Source organism: Adiantum capillus-veneris, chromosome 26 (assembly GCF_014529385.1).
Source record: "Adiantum capillus-veneris isolate H3 chromosome 26, ASM1452938v2, whole genome shotgun sequence".
NCBI lineage: Eukaryota > Viridiplantae > Streptophyta > Polypodiopsida > Polypodiales > Pteridaceae > Adiantum > Adiantum capillus-veneris.
Window position 1 is genome coordinate 69826819 of NC_140956.1, and position 21960 is coordinate 69848778.

At 41.7% G+C, this 21960-nt stretch overlaps 1 protein-coding gene across 1 annotated transcript in view; it reads right to left on the reverse strand.

Moving 5' to 3' along the window:
- Positions 1-9985, reverse strand: part of LOC147423619 (Eukaryotic translation initiation factor eIF2A family protein) — a 112218-nt gene extending 102233 nt beyond the window's left edge. Inside the window, exons 1-4 of the mRNA XM_086501173.1 lie at positions 9828-9985; positions 9674-9746; positions 8834-9106; positions 8340-8526 (exon numbers count right to left, since the gene is read on the reverse strand). Coding sequence (XP_086357299.1) covers positions 8340-8526; positions 8834-9106; positions 9674-9746; positions 9828-9855 — 561 coding nt within the window. The 5' untranslated portion in view covers positions 9856-9985. The remainder of the gene's footprint in view (positions 1-8339; positions 8527-8833; positions 9107-9673; positions 9747-9827) is intronic.
- Between the last annotated feature and the right edge of the window lie 11975 nt (positions 9986-21960).

Sequence of the window (21960 nt, forward strand, 5' to 3'; positions counted from 1 at the left end):
AGCTCTGTCTGTTCTTCCAATAGCTCTGTCTGCTCTTTTGTAGGACCGGTATGCTTTCAGAAAAGCACATGCCTGATGCTTTGATACCACTGTCACAAGACGGGCACCACATGCCAATAGAAAAGAACAGACTGAACAGACTTTTAGCACTTCAATAACAACTGAACTAAAAGAGAGAGAGACGACACGGGACACGGAGTGGCGGAATTCCACCCCAGAGAGTATTGGCCCCAAACCTTGGCGCCCCTTTCGGTATTTCTTTATAGTGCATCAACACAGTACAAGTCGGTACTCCAGACTCTGCATCTTCTCTAGGAAGCATGCCAGAGAATGAACCCTAACCTCATATTTAAAGGCCCTAGGCCCCAAAAGCAGTTTACAGTAAAAAGCCTTCAAACTCAAAAGCATCTGGTCCAAAAACAAAGCCAAAAAGCTGCCAGCGTAAATCACGAAAATCCGTACAGCATGCCACGTCATCAGTCATCGCAAAACGCGGAAATCCGTACAGCTTGCCGCATCATCATGCCAATGTAATTTTCGAAAATCTGCCACGTCATTAGTTTTTGCATGTGTGTCTTATTTTAATCCTTTGTCACTTGGGGCCTCATCGGACGGGGTCCCCATAAGTCGGTAGGACTTCTTCTGTTACTTGTTCTTCTTAGGATTTAGGCCCTCGGCCGGTAGCTCCGTTCTTCAGTAGGCCGACACGTCAACAGTTTGTTACACATCACAATATACTTCAATGACTTTTGCAAGTCCGGCAAAGTCGACACTGGTCCAGTAGTCAAATTTTTTTTAAGTGTCTGAAAGACAGTCACCTCCGTCGGTCTCCCCACGAGAAAGGGACTCCTTTCTGTGTCAATATGTGCAAAGGGGAAGCTACCTCTGCAAACTTTCGAATCAACCGCCGGTAGTAAGAACACAAGTCCAAGAAGCTTCTAACTTCATGAACATTCTTCAAATCTGGCCAGTCACGTAAAGTCTCAATCTTGGGCAGGTCCATCTGTACTCCTACTTTGCCGAGACGATGTGTCCCAAAAAGTGTATCTCCAGCAAGAAAAATTCACTCTTTTTGGCATTGATTACTAATTTGTGATCACGCAATGCCTGAAAGACCTGTAGCAGATGGGGTGTCGATGTTCTGTTTCATCCTTGGAGAAGACTATAATGTCATCAAAGAAAGTGTCGACAAAAGATCGATACTCTCGGAAAATCCTATCCATCATTCGGTTGAAAGTCACTGGAGCATTGGTAAGGGCAAAAGGCATCACCAAAAATTCATACAAACCGAAACTTGTCCAAAAGGTTGTCTTGTAGACATCTCCCAGAGCGATTATGATCTGGTGATATCCGCCTTTCAAATCAATCTTGCTGAAGCAAGAGGATCCCTAAAGTCGGTCAAGAATATCATCGATCCTTGGAATCGGAAATCTGTTTTTGATAGTAATTTTATTGAGAGCTTTGTAATCAATGCACATTCTCCAAGATCCGTCTTTCTTTAATACCAACAACACCGGAGAGCAATAGGGAGAGGTACTCGGCTGGATAAGACCCTTTTCAAGGTCTTTCACTTGGTTCATGATCTCTAACACGGTAAGGTGGCGGGTTCGGTGGTGTGATTCCAAGAATCAATTCAATGGTGTGATCCTCAGGACGAGATGGGGGTAACTCGCCTGGCAGGCCCTCAGAGAAACAATCAGCATGTGTGTGGAGAAAATCTTGGCATTCTTTGTCAAGCTCAGACATGTTCGTTCTGTGTTCATCATTTAACTCTTTCAAGTAGATGGAGTAAACAAAGAGACTACATTTCATTCATTTGGAAATGACCAAAGCCGACACAATAGGGACGGACTCTCCCTTCAATTTTACATCAAGTACAATTGTTCGGCCCTTTTCATTCGTCAAGGTTGCTTTCTTTGCCCTCCTAGGAGGCCATCATCCCCAAAGGCATGATGTCGAAGTCCTCGTGCCCTAAATACCCCTGACAATGCAACCAACGTTTTCCAATGACAGGTGTAATGGCTATGTCCCGTCCGCGCGCCGCTAGAACTGCCTCTGCTGGTTGGTCACATCCTGTCCGGTGTAATCTCGAGCCGTGCCGCCAAGTCAGGTGAAATGAAGTTGGCCTTGGCTCCTCCATCGAAGAAAATCGGGGCTTCTTGATCTTTCACTTTGCCCCAAGCTCGGCAAAGTTTTATACTTTCATCAATCAGGCTTGGGTCAGTACCCATGCAATCTAGTACCAGTCCTGCTTTCATATTGCCTTTTCTGCCACGTTCCTCTCCTGCTCTCTAACTCTCTGGCCTGTCTTCAGTTTGTCCTTCTTGTGCCTTTTCGAGCACTTTGCGGAGATGTGCCCTTGTTCCCCCAACCAAAACACTTCCCCTCTCTGATATAGTTTGCTCTTTCTTGAAGAGTCAGTTGGGGTCGTGCATCCTTATCCTTCTTTTCTTGGGAACTCTTTTTCTTTCTACTTTCATTGTTAGAGGTCTGTCGGGTTCTTTGAGTCAAGATCTCATCAGTGGGGTAAGTCAAATTTCCTGAATGTATCGAGAAACCTCGTTTCCCATGACCCATTAATTCTTGGATAGAATTTGACTTTTGTTCAAGGCAGTAGTCTCGGATCTCTGTAGGGAGTCCGCAGCAAATCCGCCCCATTTGTTCCTTAAATGTGACCTTCTTAAATGAAGAGGTTGGTAGAAAAGAGTCCCAAAACCTCTCGCAATAAGCGTCCAAAGAATCTCCCTTGGTCATCCGAAGATGGTTCCAAGCGGTTCTTATATCCTGTTCGTACTGCCGAGTCAGCCAAGAAGAAATAAAGAGCCTGTTGAATTTCAACCACTTGACTGGAGCTTCTTTCCTCAGAATAAGAGTGGACCACCATGTTCGAGCATTTCCTTTGAGAAAAGATGGAGCCCTCCTAATCTTGGAGTGCTCTAAGTAATGCCCTCCAGAGAAGGCTATGTCAAACTGCTGGATGAAGGCCAAAGCCCTCGGAGCATCTGTCACAAAGTGATGACATGGCTACCGACAGCAGAAACCCTATTTTCTGCCAAAAACCCTAAAATTCCTGCAAACCCTAATTTCTGCCAAAAACCCTGATTTTGCAAAAACCCTAATTTCTGAAAACCCTAATCCTAACTACTGGTTGAAACCCTAAAATGGCTGGAAGCCCTAAAAGCAGGCGGCCATGCCACGTGGCTGCAATGTGCGGATATTTCCGAAAATCACGGAGGTGAAAAAAAAAAAACCTTTTTTTTTTTGAGCGACGCAAATCCCAGCTTTTGGGCTACGCTTTACTTTATTTTGCTCTCATTGAGAGAGAGAGAGAGAGAGAGAGAGAGAGAGAGAGAGAAACTGCTTTTGGAGTGAAAGCTTTTGGGGCTCTGCTTTTGGGCATCCCTTGTAATCTTTATATACATGGTTTATGGCTCACTTTGGAGAGCATCTGGACGCAGAGTCTGAAAGTGAAACCCTAACCGCTCTCTGTACTTTAACATTGATTTAATACATAAAGAAATACTGAAAGGGACGCCAGTCTTTGGGGCCAATATCTTTAGGCACAGAACTCCGCGGAGCCAGTGCAAATCTATTGTGATCTGTGAATTGTTTTGAAGTGGTTATTTGGTGTTATCGCGATTGATTCTTGACTTGGAGTGTCCAAGTCTGTTACAGCATCTCGAAATCCAAAAAAGGATTCAAATTTTATCGATTGTCCACCTTTAAATTCTTTTGCTTTCTTGCTTTTGTCTTCGAGGAAGTCATAAACTTGGGCTTTCTCAAGGAAGGTGTCATGCCTTAAGGATTAGTAAGCCTTGGAGCTTAACTTAAGAGTGTAGGAACATGGGCTTGGTGGGAGAAGCCCCTCTTAAAGCACCCTTGAGTTCGTGGGAGCACCCCTTAGAAGAATCGGGCAGCGTCGATAGGCTAGGCAAGCTCGGACAGTCGGGCAGCAATCCGGGTAGGCGCAAACAGGCCAAGCAGTTTCGGGCAAGTCTGGGTAGTCGGGTAAAAATCCGGGCAGCCTGGGCAATTTCGGGCAAATCCGGTCAGCTTCATGCCGTTTTGTGCAGCCCTCGGGCAGGTCCAGGCAACTTTGGTCTTTGTGAAGGCTCCTTCAAAAAAGAGTTGGGCAATGGTCCCACAAATGCATTAAAAGCCTTTTTGACTTCTTCAAGACCTTTTCAAAAGATAAACACACACATGTTTAATTTCAAAGGGTACTCAAAACACAAAAAAATCCAAAACCTTATCACACCAAGCACTAGTGATTATAGCAAGCGAAGGTAGTGACTCATTGGCATTACCAAGAACATGCCACACCTTGATTAAATCAACAAGTGTAGGTATGCTTATTGCTAAATAATATAAAAGGAAATTATGATTAGTGACTAAGCATATGGTGAAGCTCAATCTAGCATAGGGAGGGGAGGGATGAGTAGATTAGGACCAAATGGAATGATTAGGAAATGCTAATCACATTGCAAGCTTTGATACCACTTGTAATGCCTATGGTGGAATTTGGATAGACTAACGGACATTCATTGTAGTGAGAGTTTCATAACAATTAGATGCAAATAGATTAGAGAGAGTGTACTCAATGAAAATAGAAATACTTGATTGATTATGATGATAGAGGAATTACAATCTAAGCATTATGGCCTTATATAGGCTCAAAGTGAAAGGTGGCATAAAATGCTAGAAAGTGATATTCATCACATGTGGAAGAAGAGTCAAGTGGCGTGAATACTCTTTGGAAATTGTTTAAACTTGCTTTGACTTGTTTGAACATGTTTAAACTTGTCTTGGTGTCAATTGAGATTGCTTGATTCTGGTTTTGATGCTGGTTTCAATGATTTTGGGAATCACCTTTAAATCACTCATGGTTGGACCTTTGTCTGGGAGGAGGAAAACTGTGTTTGAACATATGTGATACTCATAGCTCGAGCTTTCTTGGGAGGGGAGGAGTATTCAAGAGACAGCTGCGTTTGAAAATATGTGATACTCATAGCTCGGACCTTCGTCTAGGAGGAATAATGAAGAGAAGAACTGTGCTTGATAATGTCTGAATATCTCATGGCTCGAGCTTTTCTGAGAGTAGTATTCATGTTCGTTGTGGAACTTTTGAATGACGCAGGCTGTCTGGGGAGTTTAGTTGCACTTAGAGCCTCCAAGCGACGCGGGCTGTGGTCTAGAGAACGTTTGGTTGTAGCAGGCCTCTATATCTCATTGCCCGGACCTTTTTAGATTATTTATGGGGGGAGTGATGAGGGCATCGTTGAATATCTCATGGCCCATACCTTTTTAGTTAGTTATGGGGGGAGTGTTCATCGACGATTGTATGTTTTGAAGTCTTGTAACTTGCATCTGTAATCATCTGTGTTGCATTGTGTTGTGTCAACCATGGAATATATTCGAAATTGGGTGAGATTGCTTAGGTATATGACTTTAGTGCATCGAGACACTTCTTTAAAGATAAGTGCGGTCCAAGATAATGGCTAATTTTGCTACAGCAGAAGATCAAGAGCTCCGATACAAAATGAGAAAACTGAATGACCCTCAGGATTGACCCTTATAATGACCCTCCAATATTTTTTAGCTAAATTGATTGAGTATTGCAGATATAATCGCGCACGATTGCTCTTCTTTCAGAGGGGGGTATGCAACCGGCCCGTGGGGCGGTGGGCTTTGGCTTTCGCCCGAAATTCTTTACTTTACTTTAGACACACACACACACAGAGAGAGAGAGAGAGAGAGAGAGTACTTTGCAAAAGGAACCTGCGATAGGAATTAACACTTAAGTACACACACGGCTCGGAAGCTAGAATGACCCGAGCAGATGCCGACAACCTGTAGGCCCCAAAATTGGTGCCCCTTTCGGTATTTTTTTATACTTTAACAGAGGGAATAAAACCTGTGATTTCCTACGAGTTGTCCCGCATAATCCGGGCTGAAATCCCGATTTCGGCAACATAATTGTACTAGGACGCTTCACAGACAATATCCCCACGCAATCGATGACTTTCCCAACGCATACGAACAATTTACAAAACCTGGCGAGAATCTGAAGCACGCTGAATTCTCTGTTTTCTGCCCCGAAAATGCGTCAGATCACCTCTACAACGGTCCCCTCGCGTCCCCGGACCTCCTGGGGGTATTAGGGACCGTTTAGGGCCGAAACCTAAACCTGCAAAAATACACAGCAGGCTGTAATTCCCTGTTTTGGGCTCCGTTTCATGAGCCGGTCGCATCCGTAGCAAGTCCTCAAGCTCCCGCACCAGTAGGGCTACTTGCCCTTTGAATCGGACGAGATTTCTCACGTGAAACCTCTCCGAATTCACCTATACCTGCAAGGGATTAGCAACTAGCTAATCCAGTACCTGTGTAAGAGGCTCTTGCCTCGGCAATCGCGCATGAACCCACACAACTGTACATTAGTCAAATGAAGAGCCCTCTTGTGGGGCATCACATAACTGCACGTAGGGGGGAGAGAGAGCAGTGTGTAGTGTGTAGGGCATCACTCCTAGCACCACACCGTACATAGAGTGGACAGAAAGCACTCCATAGCTCCTAACCTGACAGTTCTTGCAAAATGAGCCTCCCAGTTTAAAAATCAGCGCTACCTCTTCATGCATGAGGAAAGTGCATTAAAATGCGCCACTTGGCACAATTACACACATTTTCCCGTTTTGGGGTTGTCGCCTAAAAATCTGTACTTTTTGTACTCAGACACTGTACCAGATTCACCAATTGTAACTTTTGGTCTCTCTCTCTCTCTCTCTCTCTGGAAAAGGGGTTGTATTTTGTGTACAAAAGAGACCTCTGGAGATGTTGAATGGCCTATCACCCAGAGGAAGTACAAAAACAAGGGAACAATGTGTGTGTAGGCTATGTAAACATCAAGGTGATTTGTACAATGAGAGTAAAATGAACCACTGGGGAGGTGCATAATGCCATGTGATGTGGGCATGATCCCGCAGACTGAAAAGAACTAACAAACTTGACCATGTGTGAAGAAAGACGCATCGACGTTCCTCCGTTGCCTTGGAGGAGCCCACTGAAGAATCCCATTGCCCGAAGAGTATGCAACGTAAGGGAGGATTGTGAGCCCAGAATGTGCGCAAATCGAGCCTTCCACATGGTCCAGAGCATGATGTTGCCGGTCTTTATCCTAAAGGAGTAAGCATAAAGACCAGATCTATTAGCAAGCCCTGAAAAAAAAGGGTGTGACCCCGGAAATTGCAAAAGCCATGCAACTGCCCCCCACGTCACAAACCCATCATGGATGCCCACTCTAATCAACAAACAACAAACTGCCATCCACACTGGCTGCGCATATGGACAAACCCAGAAGCAATGCCGCAAAGACTCAGGTTTTGAAGTACATCTCTGACAAGTCAGATCGTGACCAATGACTACTGACCAAGTGCCAACAGGCAATCATACATGTGCTATCATCCACATGAAAAAACATATCCTACAGCTGATCTGGAGGGACCAGATGCATGACCAAAACTGTCGCTCGAAAGCTGGGAGGATGCGCTAATCCTGCCATACCTCTGACCGGCGTGGACGATGAGGTGGGTGCCGGGTCTGCAAAAGAAGCCTCCTCCCAAGGGAGACAGTGTACTCAAAAAAGGATAGAGGGGCTCCATCATCACTCAACAAAGGCCACTCCCACTCGCCGGGATCCCAGTCCAACTGAACAAGGGGCTTTCCCAGCCAAATCCAGTCTTCAAATTGATGCCTCCCAAGTAGTAAAAAACAAATGATCTCCTGTGGAAAGAGCCTACCACTCTTAACAGGCTGCCAATGGGCAGTCAATTGCCGAGCAGGTCGAACCTCACCTTGAAACTCCAAGCGTCCATGATGGCCAGTCTCAGCAATGCTAAAGAGAGTCAGTCCCCTGCTGAACAACAATCGGGTCTCCTGTGTGAGGATGATACTTAAGTTCTAGCAAAAATTATTTCAGCGTTCAAATCAATTTTCTAATGCAGCTATTATTGCTCTGCTTAGGTTGGTGTTTTTAAAAAATACCATATTGTACAAATACTTTTGAGAGCTTAAACCAGTAAATGGAGTTTTTGCTTGAAGAGGGTAGTATTACTCTTCAAGCCCAAAGAAAGGTTTAGGAACAGAGTAGACATCATGCACTTTTTCTAAAATCCTTTAAACCACACTTATATGTCCACTAGAGTTACCAAACTAGTTTTAACAGATTCTGAATTTCTGACAGAAACTGGTATTCTCAAGTTTGTGCAGAGGAGAATAGACAAAGTGTAAAAGGTTAACTATTATTTTTATAACCCCAAAGCGCGGCTGGCAAAAACACAACACACCTTTACTTCTGGAACGTATGCTGCAACATGTGTTGGAGGTGACGTGGCGAGCTGTGCTATGTCAATTCCAGGCACTCGAAGTCTCTCAATAATGCCTCTGGTGAAATCCTTAGGATCAAAAAAATGCACCTCGTTTGTCACAGTGCGACAGGCCACACTCTCATCATCACTAAACTGAATAGTTGGCCTGGAGCAAACCGTTGCAACGTTCTCAAATGTGCAAATATAATAATACCTCATTCCTAGAAAATAAACACAGGAGCAGACATTCCCTTCCCAACTTAAACACAGCCAGACTTTGCATGCATGCGATATACATGCGACAGCTACACTTATCATTTATCAGATCTGCAGTTTAGTGAAACAGTATGCATGCAGTCCATTGAAGCTTTCAGGTAATGAAAAAAGCTTTTAACAGCTTCCTGCTCTTAAAGTGCAAGCCTTTATCCCAACCCTTATGGATTTGAAAACTCGGCGAGCTGCAGCAGACATACCAAGCTGCTTTTGAGAAGGTCTTCTGAGATTGCTGAAAGACGGCATCTCCTGTTGCAACATTCCAAACTGTGACATTTTTCTGTGATTGAGTTGGAGGCTCAAAAGTTTGCAGGAAGGTGCCCTTTGGAGAAAACGCAGCTGCTTTGATTCCAGCAACTTTTAGCAATTGAATGATTGCCCCATCTCTTGTATCATAAATGGTTACAGCATTTTCTGAAGTCACCGCTAGCATGCTGCCATCATTACTAAAAACTGCTGACACACAAGGTATCCTGAATAGCATGAACATAGGCTTGAGTCAGATATATATTGTTTACAAATACATCGTCTTACATCAAACATACCTACACACGTGACAAGAGATTTGTATCCTTTTACATCCCCATAAGCTCTTGGGTACACCAACTGCTATCTAAATTACCATTATTCATTAATCAACCAATTTTTGGAGCTATATCCTATGCATTCAAAGCCGCACAAACATGCAGACAATGAAATAAATTTTCAAACAAATTGCACCCATAATTGAAATCTTGTCGGACATAGTTAGTATGGATGCCTTCCTTCTAAAGCTGTTGAACAAAAGCGCATTTTGACACATCTATTCAAATAATCGTGACCACCATGAAGAGGGCCGTGAGAAATGGCATAATGTGTATAGGCTCTGCATTAAGCACAAGCAAGAGAACAAGAAGAGCTTAGAAGAACATAGGGAGATACTGCTCAGGAGTGATGGGGGCTTTGCGTCCTTGAGAGTGCTCGATGTGATATATATCCAATGAATTGAAAAAAAAAAAAAGAGAAAAAGAAAACTTCTTGAGGACGAGAGAAGGCTTTACTTGAGCATTTGAGCAGCAGGCTCGCCTTGGAAGGGGGGTCCAACCAGCAATGACAATCCATCGGGCCCTCTGACTGTACATAAGGCGTAAGAAAACCTAACAACGAACAGATTCCCTCTTTAAAACAAGAGCGGAGAGAGCTCCACTGCCTTACCGAAGAAGCTGAGAGGTGGCGTTGCCATGTCTGCTGCCAACACGTTCCTCCAAGTAAAACGCAACTCGTGACACAATGGAATATATCACGGGGAATTTACCAAAATACTCTTTGTATTTTGTGGAAATTCCTCTGATATTTAAAAATTTTTCAAAATACCCTTGTACTAATTTCGAATGGAACCATAGGAGGAATATCTTGACGGGGAGGTTGGGCTTACTAGGAGTCAGCACTCTCAGGAGTTTGGCTAGCAAATACAGAGCTCCCAGCTGCTCAGCTACTTGATGCTCAATGTTTTGTCTAATCATCATCTTCAAAAACTCTTCTTTTTAGAGGCCAATGGAAAATCTTGGCCTTTTCTTGTTGGGGTTCAAGCCAACTGGCCGGACGTCCGTTAGTAACCCATCTCTACTAACTCACTTATTCTTTACTTGACATAGAATAAGGAGCGAGAGAAAATAACTCACTCTCTATGGTTCACGCACTTCATGCTATGAATCCTCACACAGCATGGCACACACGCATTCGTGCATACACACTCTTCAAGTGGTATCAGAGCCAAAGTTTGTGGTGCTACTCCTCTTCCGACGTTTCCCTCTTTCCGACAAGCCTGACATCGGCAACGAATCGAAGGTCGAAGCTTCCATCACTATGGAGGCATTGTTAGCTCGGCACATAGAGCTTACGCATCAAGGTGGAAAGGGGATAAACTCCACAAGCCCCAAGGGGAGAGAGATTGAGCTTTTTGTGAGCTCAGAGAGAGAGAGAGAGAGAGAGAGAGAGAGAGAGAGAGAGAGAGAGAGACAGAGAAACAGGTCGCTTTGACAGCACGCCACTATTTTGCTCATAACCTGAGCTTAAAAAACTCATATTCAAAAACATTTTTTTATCAAAATGAAGCTCTATTTGAGCTCTACAACTTTGTAGAAGAGCTTGTTAGCTATTTTGTAGTGCATGACGTTTAAAATAAAAAACACAAAGGTTGTTTTCTCAAGACAGATTGTGTATTTGAATTGAGTAAGAGAGGGGATTCATCTCGACTTCAATATTGAAGTCCTTAAGGACACACACAGTAGAGCGCGCCCGCACACGCACACACACAAAGAGAGAGACTCTCTCTAGATTGGACACTCAAATACTTTCAGCATCAGCAACTTCAACATAGTGAGAGTGTAGCTCTCCGATTGTGACTACACAAAGAGAGAGTGAGCATAGCTCTCTAGCCTCATTACATGTCATAAAATCTAATATCTAACCAACCCAAATGATTTTCTCATATTAGATTTGATCATTTAATGTGGGAGGATAAACGTGAACAAGGGTTAGAATGTAGACATGTGCTTATGAATCTATTTCAACATAGGGCCAAAGTCAAAGGGTCCAAATAAGAGATGGTCTGTCAAAGAGCAATGCTAGCTAATGGAGCTTAAAGACCTTAGGGTGAGCTTCATTAAAGAACTCCCAAAGGTTAGTGTTAAAAGTCCTTAGACCTAGGAACTTAGGCAAGCTAGGGTTGTGCTTGAGGTGGGAACCCGGCCGAAACTTGAGGTGCTTGTCGTGCTTGCTGACTAAGGTGCTTGAGGTGCTTTATGACTAAGGTGCTTAAGGTCCTCCATGACTAAGGTGCTTGAGGGGCTTACGGTGTTCCAAAAGTCAACCAAGATCCCTACGCATGGGGGGGCAATCCCTAATTGTAGGACATGAGATAGAACACACACACCCTCACACAAGGCAAGCCTAGTCTAAAGAAGCAACAAGGACAAATGTCAAGTTCCTCTCCATGTTGCCCTCTTAAGGTGCCTAAAGCCTATTGGTTGGCCTCTAAAGGGGTCCAATGAGATTCTAGTTTATTATAATTGTTTATGCATTTATCCAAGCTCTCTCTCTCAAAGGGATAAGAAGGACACTTGTCCTAATACTATCATGGTCTCTTGATATGAGTTCACCCTCTATGTTCTCAAAGTAGTCTCATAAAAATGCTCACTCTAGTTCTCTTAATTCCGCTATTCTCAAAGTTCATAGGCCATTTCCATTACATTACAAGTTAGAGACATAGACACAAATATACAAGCATACAAGTTGTGCTTCAATGAAGCATGTTTGTCTCTTGGCTGGAGAGAGATTTTGTTGCAACCATACTTGCTACATTTTATGTATGTGTATTTGTGGTTATCAAGAGTTGATTATTCCTTATTCATACTTATAACCATCTCAGGCTTCAAACAGACACAAGTAGCGGCTTCAAGATTGAATACAGGTCTTCTTCATACATTAATTTCAATTGACAGTTCTATGCATAGTTTTCTCACTTCAATGGGTGGTTTTGCAAATTTTTGCATAGTTTTGACACTGTTATGTTCTTTTGAGAGCGGATCCCCGTTGGGATAGTGATTTTGCTACTTGCATATCTATTGACGCTTGTTTATGCGCATCTCCTGCACTTTGCAGTGATCAATATAATTCATGTACATTGTGTTGCAGATATTGCCTATGTACGCCATTATGGATCCTATTTTGGCTTGATTTGACAGTTACTCGGTCGTTTTTAAGACTTGGTTCGAAAGAGCCATTTTTAAGATTGTGGTTAGTCACTGAGTCTGGCGAACCTTTGGAGGGCCCTGCGTGAGGTTTTATTGAGTGGGGATGTTCTTGGATGTATGAGACACTTTTAGTGATACAAGTTGTTGGAGATCCACTTGCTCGTGGCCTCGCCATAGGACATGTATAGAGGTGTGTAGGTGCTTCTCACGCTTAGTTGGCAGTCTTTCAATAGTGTTTTTTGAGCAGTATATGGGATTTGATGCCCTGTTAGCACTCCTTAATGGCTTATGAATTGATTGTTTTTGTTTTGGGTTTGAGATTTTTCTCCCCGTACAAAGATGACTCTTCCAAAAATTTCATAGAAATTTCAAAATCCTTAGTCTCACTCTTTTGCATTTTGCTCTTGTCGGTTATGGCTAGATCTTCTGAGAAAGAAGAGTATTATATCAAGAAGTTTGATGGCACAAACTAAGCACAAACTTCACGATATGGAGGCGGTGCATACTTGATGTCTTGGTCAATAAGGGCCTTGCAGCACCATTGAAAGAGCGCAGAGATGGTGTTTATATTGATGATCAATGGGAGGAGCTTGATGCTCATGCTATGGTGACCATTCGCCTAAACCTTGGTGAGTCCATTTTCTTTACAATTATGGACAAGACTACTACAAAGGATTTCTTGAAGTCACTATGCTCAGCTTGTGATGGCAAGTGTACCTCGAGTAAGACTTTTCTTATGAAAAATCTCATGCATTTGATTATGAAAGAGAGCAACAGTCTCAATTCACACTTAAATAAGTTCAACGAATTGTTTATGAAACTAACATCTAAGGGACTCAATTTTGATGATGAACTTTCGCGTGCCCCTGAGCGTTTTTAGCCAGTTTTAGGCTATCTGTTTGGTCACTGACTGTGGAGAGCCTACTTGCTACCAAGAGGCTATCTTGATGGAAGATAGTGTGAAGTGGGAGCAGGTAAATGAGACTTGGGAATTGGGAGATTTGCTAGTGGGAAATTAAGCTTTGCCTTGCAAATGGGTGTATAAAAAGAAATACATGGTAGAAGATTCCAAGCCTAAGTATAAGGCTAGATTGGTTGCTAAGGAATTCAAGCAGAAGAAAGGTGTAGACTTCGATGAGATTTTCTCTCTAGTAGTCAAGATGACTACATTGCTTCTTGTGCTTGGACTAATAGCCACTGAGGACATGGAACTCATCCAGGTGGGCATGAAGATGGCTTTCCTTCATGAGGATCTAGAAGAAGACATCTACATGAAATAGCGAGAGGGTTTTAAAGTTAAACGTGAAAATCCTATGAGGGTAGAACTAGTGTGTAAATTGCATAAGGCATTGTATGGCCTAAAGCAAGGCTCAAGGTAGTGGTACAAGTTATTTGACAAGTACATACAGTCCCAAGGTTATGTACGGAGCCAAGAAGATCATTGATTGTATACCTGGAAGATCTTGATACTTTATGTCAATGATATGCTCATTGTTGAGAAGTCTAAAGACGAGATTGCCATCGTGAAGAAGTCACTTAGCATGTAGTATAATATAGGAGGCCACCACAAGAAAGAGTATTAGGACTCTTGGTAAAGTTTAGGTGGAACATTTTGTAAAAATCACATAACATTTTGTAGATAATGTAAAGAATATCTTCTTGAACGGATGCTTCTTGGAAGCTATACATCCTTTGTAAAATTAAACCTTTTGATTATACACTGAGAAAATAGAGGAAATATAAGTAAATTGAGCCAAAGGATTTCACTTTTATAATTTCATTGGCTCCAGCTCTTGTGAAACTCCCATAAGCTTTTCAGTTTCACCCACTATTGTGGTAACCCTTGGATTTAAATCTACATGTTTAGTCCAATCTAATTGTGTTGAAAGTAGCACGTCAAGCCCCAAAGCATAATCCATGTCATATTCTTGTCTTATACATGAAGACCCTAAATACTCTGCCAACCATGGTGGGAGTTTTTTAAGGTAAGTTGAGATGATGAAAGTTTGCTCAGAGTCTACGCCCAAGAGTCTGGCTCTACCTTCTCTTCTTCATCCTCCTCTACCTTATCTTCTTCTTCATCCTTTACCTTCTCCTCCTCTATGGTCTTATGCTCATGAACTTTTCTCTCTTTTTTCTTGTACCTCTTGCTCACAAGAATTGAGAAACAGAAATATGTATCCTTAGCCGTACTTCTATCCCTACCGTACAAAGTGAATCTTTCGTGTACTAATTGCGTCAAAGAAGACCTGGAACATAAGGGTGGAGAAAACCATGTAGGAAAAAACTTCTTGAGAAGTAACCCATGTCAATGTTGTCATCGCACATGTTTAGTTAACTAAAAGATTTCTCAAACTTGACTAGCCATTTAGATCACAAATACTTTAGGTGATGGGGACCTTCAGTCTATCAAGTTTGAGCCCTCTTTACATGTTAAAAACATTTACCCAACATCCCCCCTTGGTGCCAATTTATCCAAGATTATTAGAAAGGACACAACACACAAGGCCACTTTGCTAGCCAACGAGTCTGAGAACTCACAAATGCCAGTCACTATGCCTTTAAAGTGCAATGCACAATACCTAGCTCTAATCCCATGTAGAGAACCATGCAAGAAATCTATGGGGACAAAATTCCCGGGGGTACGTCACCCATCCTAGTATTGTCGATGGATATGCGTGCTTAACTAAAGATTTTGCAAACTAGTTAGCCATCTAGACCCCAAAGCCTAAAGGTGTGGGGACCTCCGGTCTATCCATCAAGTTGATCCCTCTTACATGTTGGCAACATTTACCCAACAAAGGGTTTATGTGAGCCTAACATAAATCAAGGTAGTCAATACTTGAGATAATTACCCTCCTCCCATTACAAATCTTGATCTAGGAAGAATAGCAAGAAAAGAAGCTTATCACTTTTTGAACAGCAGCTTCTTTGGCTACAATTAGTTACCAATTTGCTTTGAAAGACCAACATAAAACAACCTTTTCAAGGGAATGGAACATGTTTTCCTATAAGGTCTTTCCATTTGACTTGAACCACTATTGTGTCATGCGGTTAAGAAATATCTATAAGACTACTTGGAAATTCTCATAGAGAGATGGTGATACCATTCTTCTCAATCATCAAAAGTATTTACTCACTTGTACATCTACAAAACCTTCTTAAAGCCTAAAAAGTGCAAGTGGAAAGACAAGGAAGGATCCTAGGACATTGTGTGTATAAGCATGGCATAACTATAGAACATTTGAGTTATTATAAATCTTCCCATTTCTTGAGAAACACACGATATCTAAAAGTTCAAGGGGTATATGCACACACACACACACACACACACACACACACACATATATACATACATACACGTGTGTGTGTGTACGAGACCATTTGCTAAGTAAGAACTAGGATTTTTTGGACCACTGCAATGAACCAAAGGCACAAGATGCAATATATACTTATAACCACAAATTACTCCACAAAATAGACTAAATATATGGCTATTATAAAAAGCACTCACCACCTGAGTTACTACCAAATTTCTTTATGAACAAATCGTTGTACACTTTGGAGTACCATACACAACCAAGGAACACACTCTTAACAAGGTGATTTCGTGATTTCTCACGAAAGTTCACACCCTACTCTTTGCAAGCCAATGGTCAAGTTGAAAGGAAAAACAAGACACTCTATTCATCCTTGGAAAAATAGTAGTGGGAAATAGAAACACCCAGAAGGAACTATTCAAGTGTCTCGTTGGCACATCCTACAAGATGAGTGTAGCAACAAAACTATTTGAATTAGTTTATAGCATATATCTTGTTCTCCATTGTGTTTATAGTACCAACCTTGTGAGAAGTGTATGTGTATGAATGAGATGCCCACACATTATCAACTAGGCTTGATGATCAAGAAAAATTGGATGAAATTATGAAAAGAAATATTGACATGTTTGTTGATGAAATCAAAATTTGTAGACTCAAAAATTCAAAAGACGATTTGGTACTCCTTTATACATTGAAAAAAGCTAAGTGCAAGCTCACTACTAGAGGACCAGGACCCTTTTCAATAAGAACATTACTAGCAATGGAGCCATCAGACTCAAGACAATAGATGGCCAATTACATCAATGGCAGTGGAAACCATGGATCACTAAATTGATGAACTATTGAATGGATTGCATGTAGCCAACGACAAGAAAGGAAGAAAAATACCATAGATTATTAAAGCCGAAGCAGAAGGAAAGAAACAAGTAAGAATCATAAAGCAAAAGTGGCTTCAAGTTAATTGCATCAGCAGCAGCGATTGACTTAGGGGGAAGACTACAACCCACCAATGTCACTATACTTTCTAGTAAACACACAGACCTTGATAGCCCTACTTGATTTGGGGTATGATAGTGCGAGGAAGAAGAAAAACTATCCCAATGCCTCTATAGATTTCCCTTCACACACTTTGCAACTAGACCAACACTTCCACATATAACATAGAAAATCAAACGCCCTTCTTCTCAAGTCTTTGAATTGAGATATGACATAGATAGGCTAATACATAGTTAAGAAAATTGGTTACGAACTTAATAAGAGATTGTAACATGATAATGAGACATAAACCTTTTGCTACAATGATTTGTATACTAAGAAAAAACACTTGAAAACTCCAAAAATACACAATTGTAGACACCAAAATTTGAATAAAAAGCTTCAAATTACTACTCAAGGGTGTTGCAAAAAAACTTTACACTTAGAATTTGCGAAATTTGAATACAGAAGCACGTTTGAAGCATATCAAAACCCTAAAAAAGACTCCTAGATTGCACAATTTTGATGCCGACTAAGAAATCTATGTGCAAAATTTTGATTTCTTGCTCCAAAACCCAGTAGCGACCTCCTCTTCTACTTCTTTTATCTCAAGCAGCCCCCTAAACATGGCTACTCTCTCCTCTTTCATTTAGAGACTCGCTTTCATTTAGTAAGTGTCCATTTGTCCTCCAACTACTCAACCTACACCACATGGATGCCACTCCTTCTTACTTTGTTTACAATGCATTATTTAAGAGAGCATCTCTATTAAGGTTTGAGATTTACAAAAATAAGATCCATGTCCCACAAAATCATCTCCTATGTGGGCAAACAAACAATACAAATAGCAAAGAACATTTCCTAAAACCTTCCAACAACTACAATGTGGTATCCCATGGACTTTCACAAGGCTTCAAAAAGAAATGGTCGCAACCAGCGATGATAAAGCTCACAAGCTTCGCAAATGTCCATTTTGAGACAATGAAAATGCAACTCTCGATTTGGAAATGCAAGGTCATGAAGAAGAGTATGCATGTCATGTGGAGAAATTAGGTTGTTTGTCTCCGCAAACATCCACCATTCGCCTTTTAATTTGCACGCTTAAGGTGAGCGCGCCAAGACTTCAACTCGCTTGGATCTGCCATGCAACTATGATTGCGCTTGCCATCCACGCCTCTCCGCCCCAACACACCCTATTTCCTTGCCTTGTTATGCGTGTCTAATTCCAACGGATCAAGCACACCCTCTTCCCTTCACCGCCCTGCCTTGCAACCTCCGTCGCAATGCAAGAAAGTTATTGACCGCAAGGAACAATATTAGTAGAACCCTCGCACACAATGCGCAGAACATTATAAAAAAAAGACACTCTCCTGCCTCATCTTGTTGCGTCGCGCAGAGGGAAAAAATCTCTCGCTTTGTGCTCGTCCCTATGACTGACACGCGACATTTCTCTCTCTCTCTCTTCTCCCTACCTCTCTCCTCCATGTGGCATCTCTCTCCCCTTTTTGCTCTCAAAACCAAAGGAGAATCCATTGAGATTGGTTAGAAGCAATGAAAGAAATAGGACAAAAATTTCCCTTCTTTTTTCCTTGCCATGTGTCATGAATATGGCATTTTAAGGATGGTGTCTATCAATCGCTCGGGCAGCATCTATGGAGATTCCTATGAAAAGAAATGAAGAAAATGTTTTAGCATTATACTAGGTATTCCTAATGGCTTCAAAAAAATTAAAAAGCATTACCCTCAACAACAATAAAAACGATGTGCTAACCTATATCATGCAGCAACGGGCAATGATGAAGCACGTATATTTGCAATAGTATAAGTTGGATGTGAGAAGGACGGATACAACATTGCGAGAGAGAGAAGAAAAGGCTAACGGTGAAATAAAGGAGAAGAGAAACTTGAATATACCAATGTGAAGTTGACCACCTCTTTATATGGACACAAAAAGTCTTTTGACTTTCCACCTTCATCTGTCTTTTTATATCTTAAACTCACCCTTCACTTACGCACTTAATATGTTTTGAAAGACTTTTTATTTTTCTGAGATTGGGGAGGCCTAATAGGTTGATAGCTTTTTTGTTTGATGTTTCCAGTTATATCTCTAACATATTCTTTAAAAAGGGAGGTAGAGACATCCCAGTGGTGCACCATGCATGCGTGCGCACACACACGTGCACACACACACACACACACACACACACACACACACACACACACACACAAAGGCAGGTTTTTAGCGTCCTAGGGACAATCCTAAGAGACCTCAAAAATCTACGTCACAAACATATATTCCAAATCACTTGTCTCAATCAATTCATTCCCTTAAATCCTAGGTTTTGATTTAAGTGTTAGAAGCAAGGTAATGTATCACCTTCTCAAGCAATGGGATAGTTCTCCTTAACCTTACACCCAAAGCATTTAATGTTTATACTTAAATGCACACAAACATTGCCTAAATAAGAAAATTGTAAGCAATAGAAAAAGTTATTAGACACTTATACAGACACACTTAAGCAATCATTCCACAATTTCAAGCAGGTAGTCAAGCCTTATGATAATCGACAAAATAAATACAGATCCACTTAAGCAATCATTCCACAATTTCAAGCAGGTAGTCTAGCCTTAAGATAATCGACAAAATAAATAGAAGAACGATGAACCCAATAAGTAGAAAAGCCACGATCTCTTAAGTATGATGTGCTTAAAGGAGGCATGAATACAAGGTGCTATTTGAAAGAGGGAAAGCGGAGATGGAGCTCCAACCTCTTGTGTTCTCTTTTGCCTCAAAGTTGGCACTTATGAAATAACATGACATAACTCCAATTCTAGCATAAAATTCACTTTCATATGTGCATGGAATCCTCTAGGGATCACATTTGGCTAGAAATCATACATTGAAAGTGGCCCATTACAATGAATGAAGCACAAATTAGGTGAGAGAGAAATTGAGCTTTTAGCACTCCATCCTTAATCTCATCCCTAGGCTTTCTACATAGAAGTTTACAAAAATGTAGGGGGAGTGTCCCACAAAGTGTAGTCTTAATTGCCTATGAAGATTGATTCATGTAGTTCCCATTATAATTGCCACATCGGTTGGCTTTAGGTAAAATTGACTATTGTGGTGACCTCCCATGATTCTTCTAGCCCCATAATTTTCTATTGCTCCCTGTAGCTTATGCACGTCTTGCAATCGTATATAGCCCCTAACTAACAATCTCATCATTTGTTTGCCCGTATCTACTTCTTACGTTGCATAACATGCAAGCACAGATAGCTACATCTAAAAACAATGTACAACTTTATTGGTCAACTCTTGCTAGAAATAGCCTCCATTGCGTGCATTCGAGGATACTACATCTAGAAAGAAAGCCTTGCTTCACATTCTTGAAAAATAGCCTGCAACTTTTGTAAGGGCAAGCGTCCTATGGTGGCTATGAGGGAAAGGCATGTCACATGTCAAGCATGTATGCTAGGTGGGGATCGATAAGAGAGAGCCCTAACCCTACTCTATTGAGAGCACGGTTGGGAGGTTACTGGCATGCTAAACTCCCTTGGTCTTACATTGGTATATGAGCCTAAGTGGAGACACTTAGGGAGAGAAGGATGATAGAGAATTTTAAGGGGTAACTTGGCATGCGTGGAGGAGATGCCGTGAAGTGCATGCAAGAAAAGTGATGGTGAAGAATGCTTTGTCATGGAAGACGATCGTGGGAAGCAACCCTTACAGAGATGAAGTGGGGAAGGAGACTGTGGGAAACGAGGCTTGGGAGGAGGGGTAGCCAAAATTGGCCTATGCAGATGGTAGCGTTGTTGATGCCGAATGCGGTTGCCCAAAAATGGGGAGCATTTTTCAGCATCAATAGCACTACCATGTGCACATGCCAATTTCCTAGCATACATGCTTGACATGTGGCAGGCCTTGCCCTCACATAGCCACAATAGGATCCTTGCCCTTACAACTTCCTAGCCATGCCCCTTTTAGCATATCCTACAAATAATGTAGTTTGAGAGACTACATTGGACGAGAAACCCTAGTTGAACAATCTGGCTAGCGGTTCCTAGGCCTTCTATTTTAAAGTTGCTATCAATCCAACCCAAGAGACAATATCTTGGATAGGAAGCTTGTTAGTAAATTATTGTGCTTTCAAAAGTACACCAAATTTGGCACATAGGTTGACAAAAGCATTGCCAATCACGACACTTTTACCCAAGAACCCTTGACTATCTCATCGTCAATTCTTTTGCTCATTTCAACCTCATATGTAATGCCAATATGCCTTCGAGATGCGAGCATAGGTGATTACATCTAAAGAGCACGTTCGCATAAGGTTTTGAAACGTCCAAGTAAATCTCGAGATTTGTAGGTGGGATTACAATAAACCTAGGTTTTTTCAAGCACCATGAATCTCATCATTTCTTGAGCCAAAATCTCAAGCTCCTAGGGTAGAGATACCAGTTAAAAGGCGGGGGCCTTTTTAGGGCCAAGACTTAGAAACATGATGGGGCCAAAAAAAAAAACTTCTTGTTTCAATATTAAGGCTTTTACAAGATGTGTCTTAAAAATACAAAATGAACGTCTCCTCTTCCCGAGAAGGCTCCATGCCCTCTTTAATCGCCACCTCTCTCCAACGCAGGCTCCACACCTACACACAATCAAAGACAGTATACCTCAGCAATCATGAATCATCCATGTAGAAATCCAATCAGTACAAGTTCCAAGTGATGATAAAAAAAAAATTTATAGCCACTACGTTCAAATTACAGTTACGACCAGTCACGATTTACACCTCCATGCAAATATGCGGTGTTTGCCACTGTTTTTAACTTGTCTTGCATCCCATGAACACTCTCTTTTCTGCCCTGCAATTGTCTCCAGCACTCTTACTTGGCTCTCACTTTGGTTTCCATGACTCCACTTTGTTAGCCTCAACCCATTCAAACTACAACCAATTCTATCTTTAAATCTTACTCCTTGCTACAACCATTTAGAAATCCCAGCAAGAAAAAACAAATTTGCAAGTGTGCACTACAACCATTTAGAAATCCCAGCAAGAACATACAAACTTGATTTGCAGAACAATTTCAGAACCAGTTTTGATCAAATATGCAATTCTACACAGATGGGTTCAAAGGCTCCATGTGAGTGCAAGACATGTTTGCTAGAAAGACACCCTGTTTGGCTGACTTCTTGTGTACTTCTCAACTAGTACATAGACATGGTGGCCGAGCCTATTGCTGTGGACATGTGCATGTAAAGCCATCCTTCATGTGCAGTGTCCCAAGAAAGAAAGC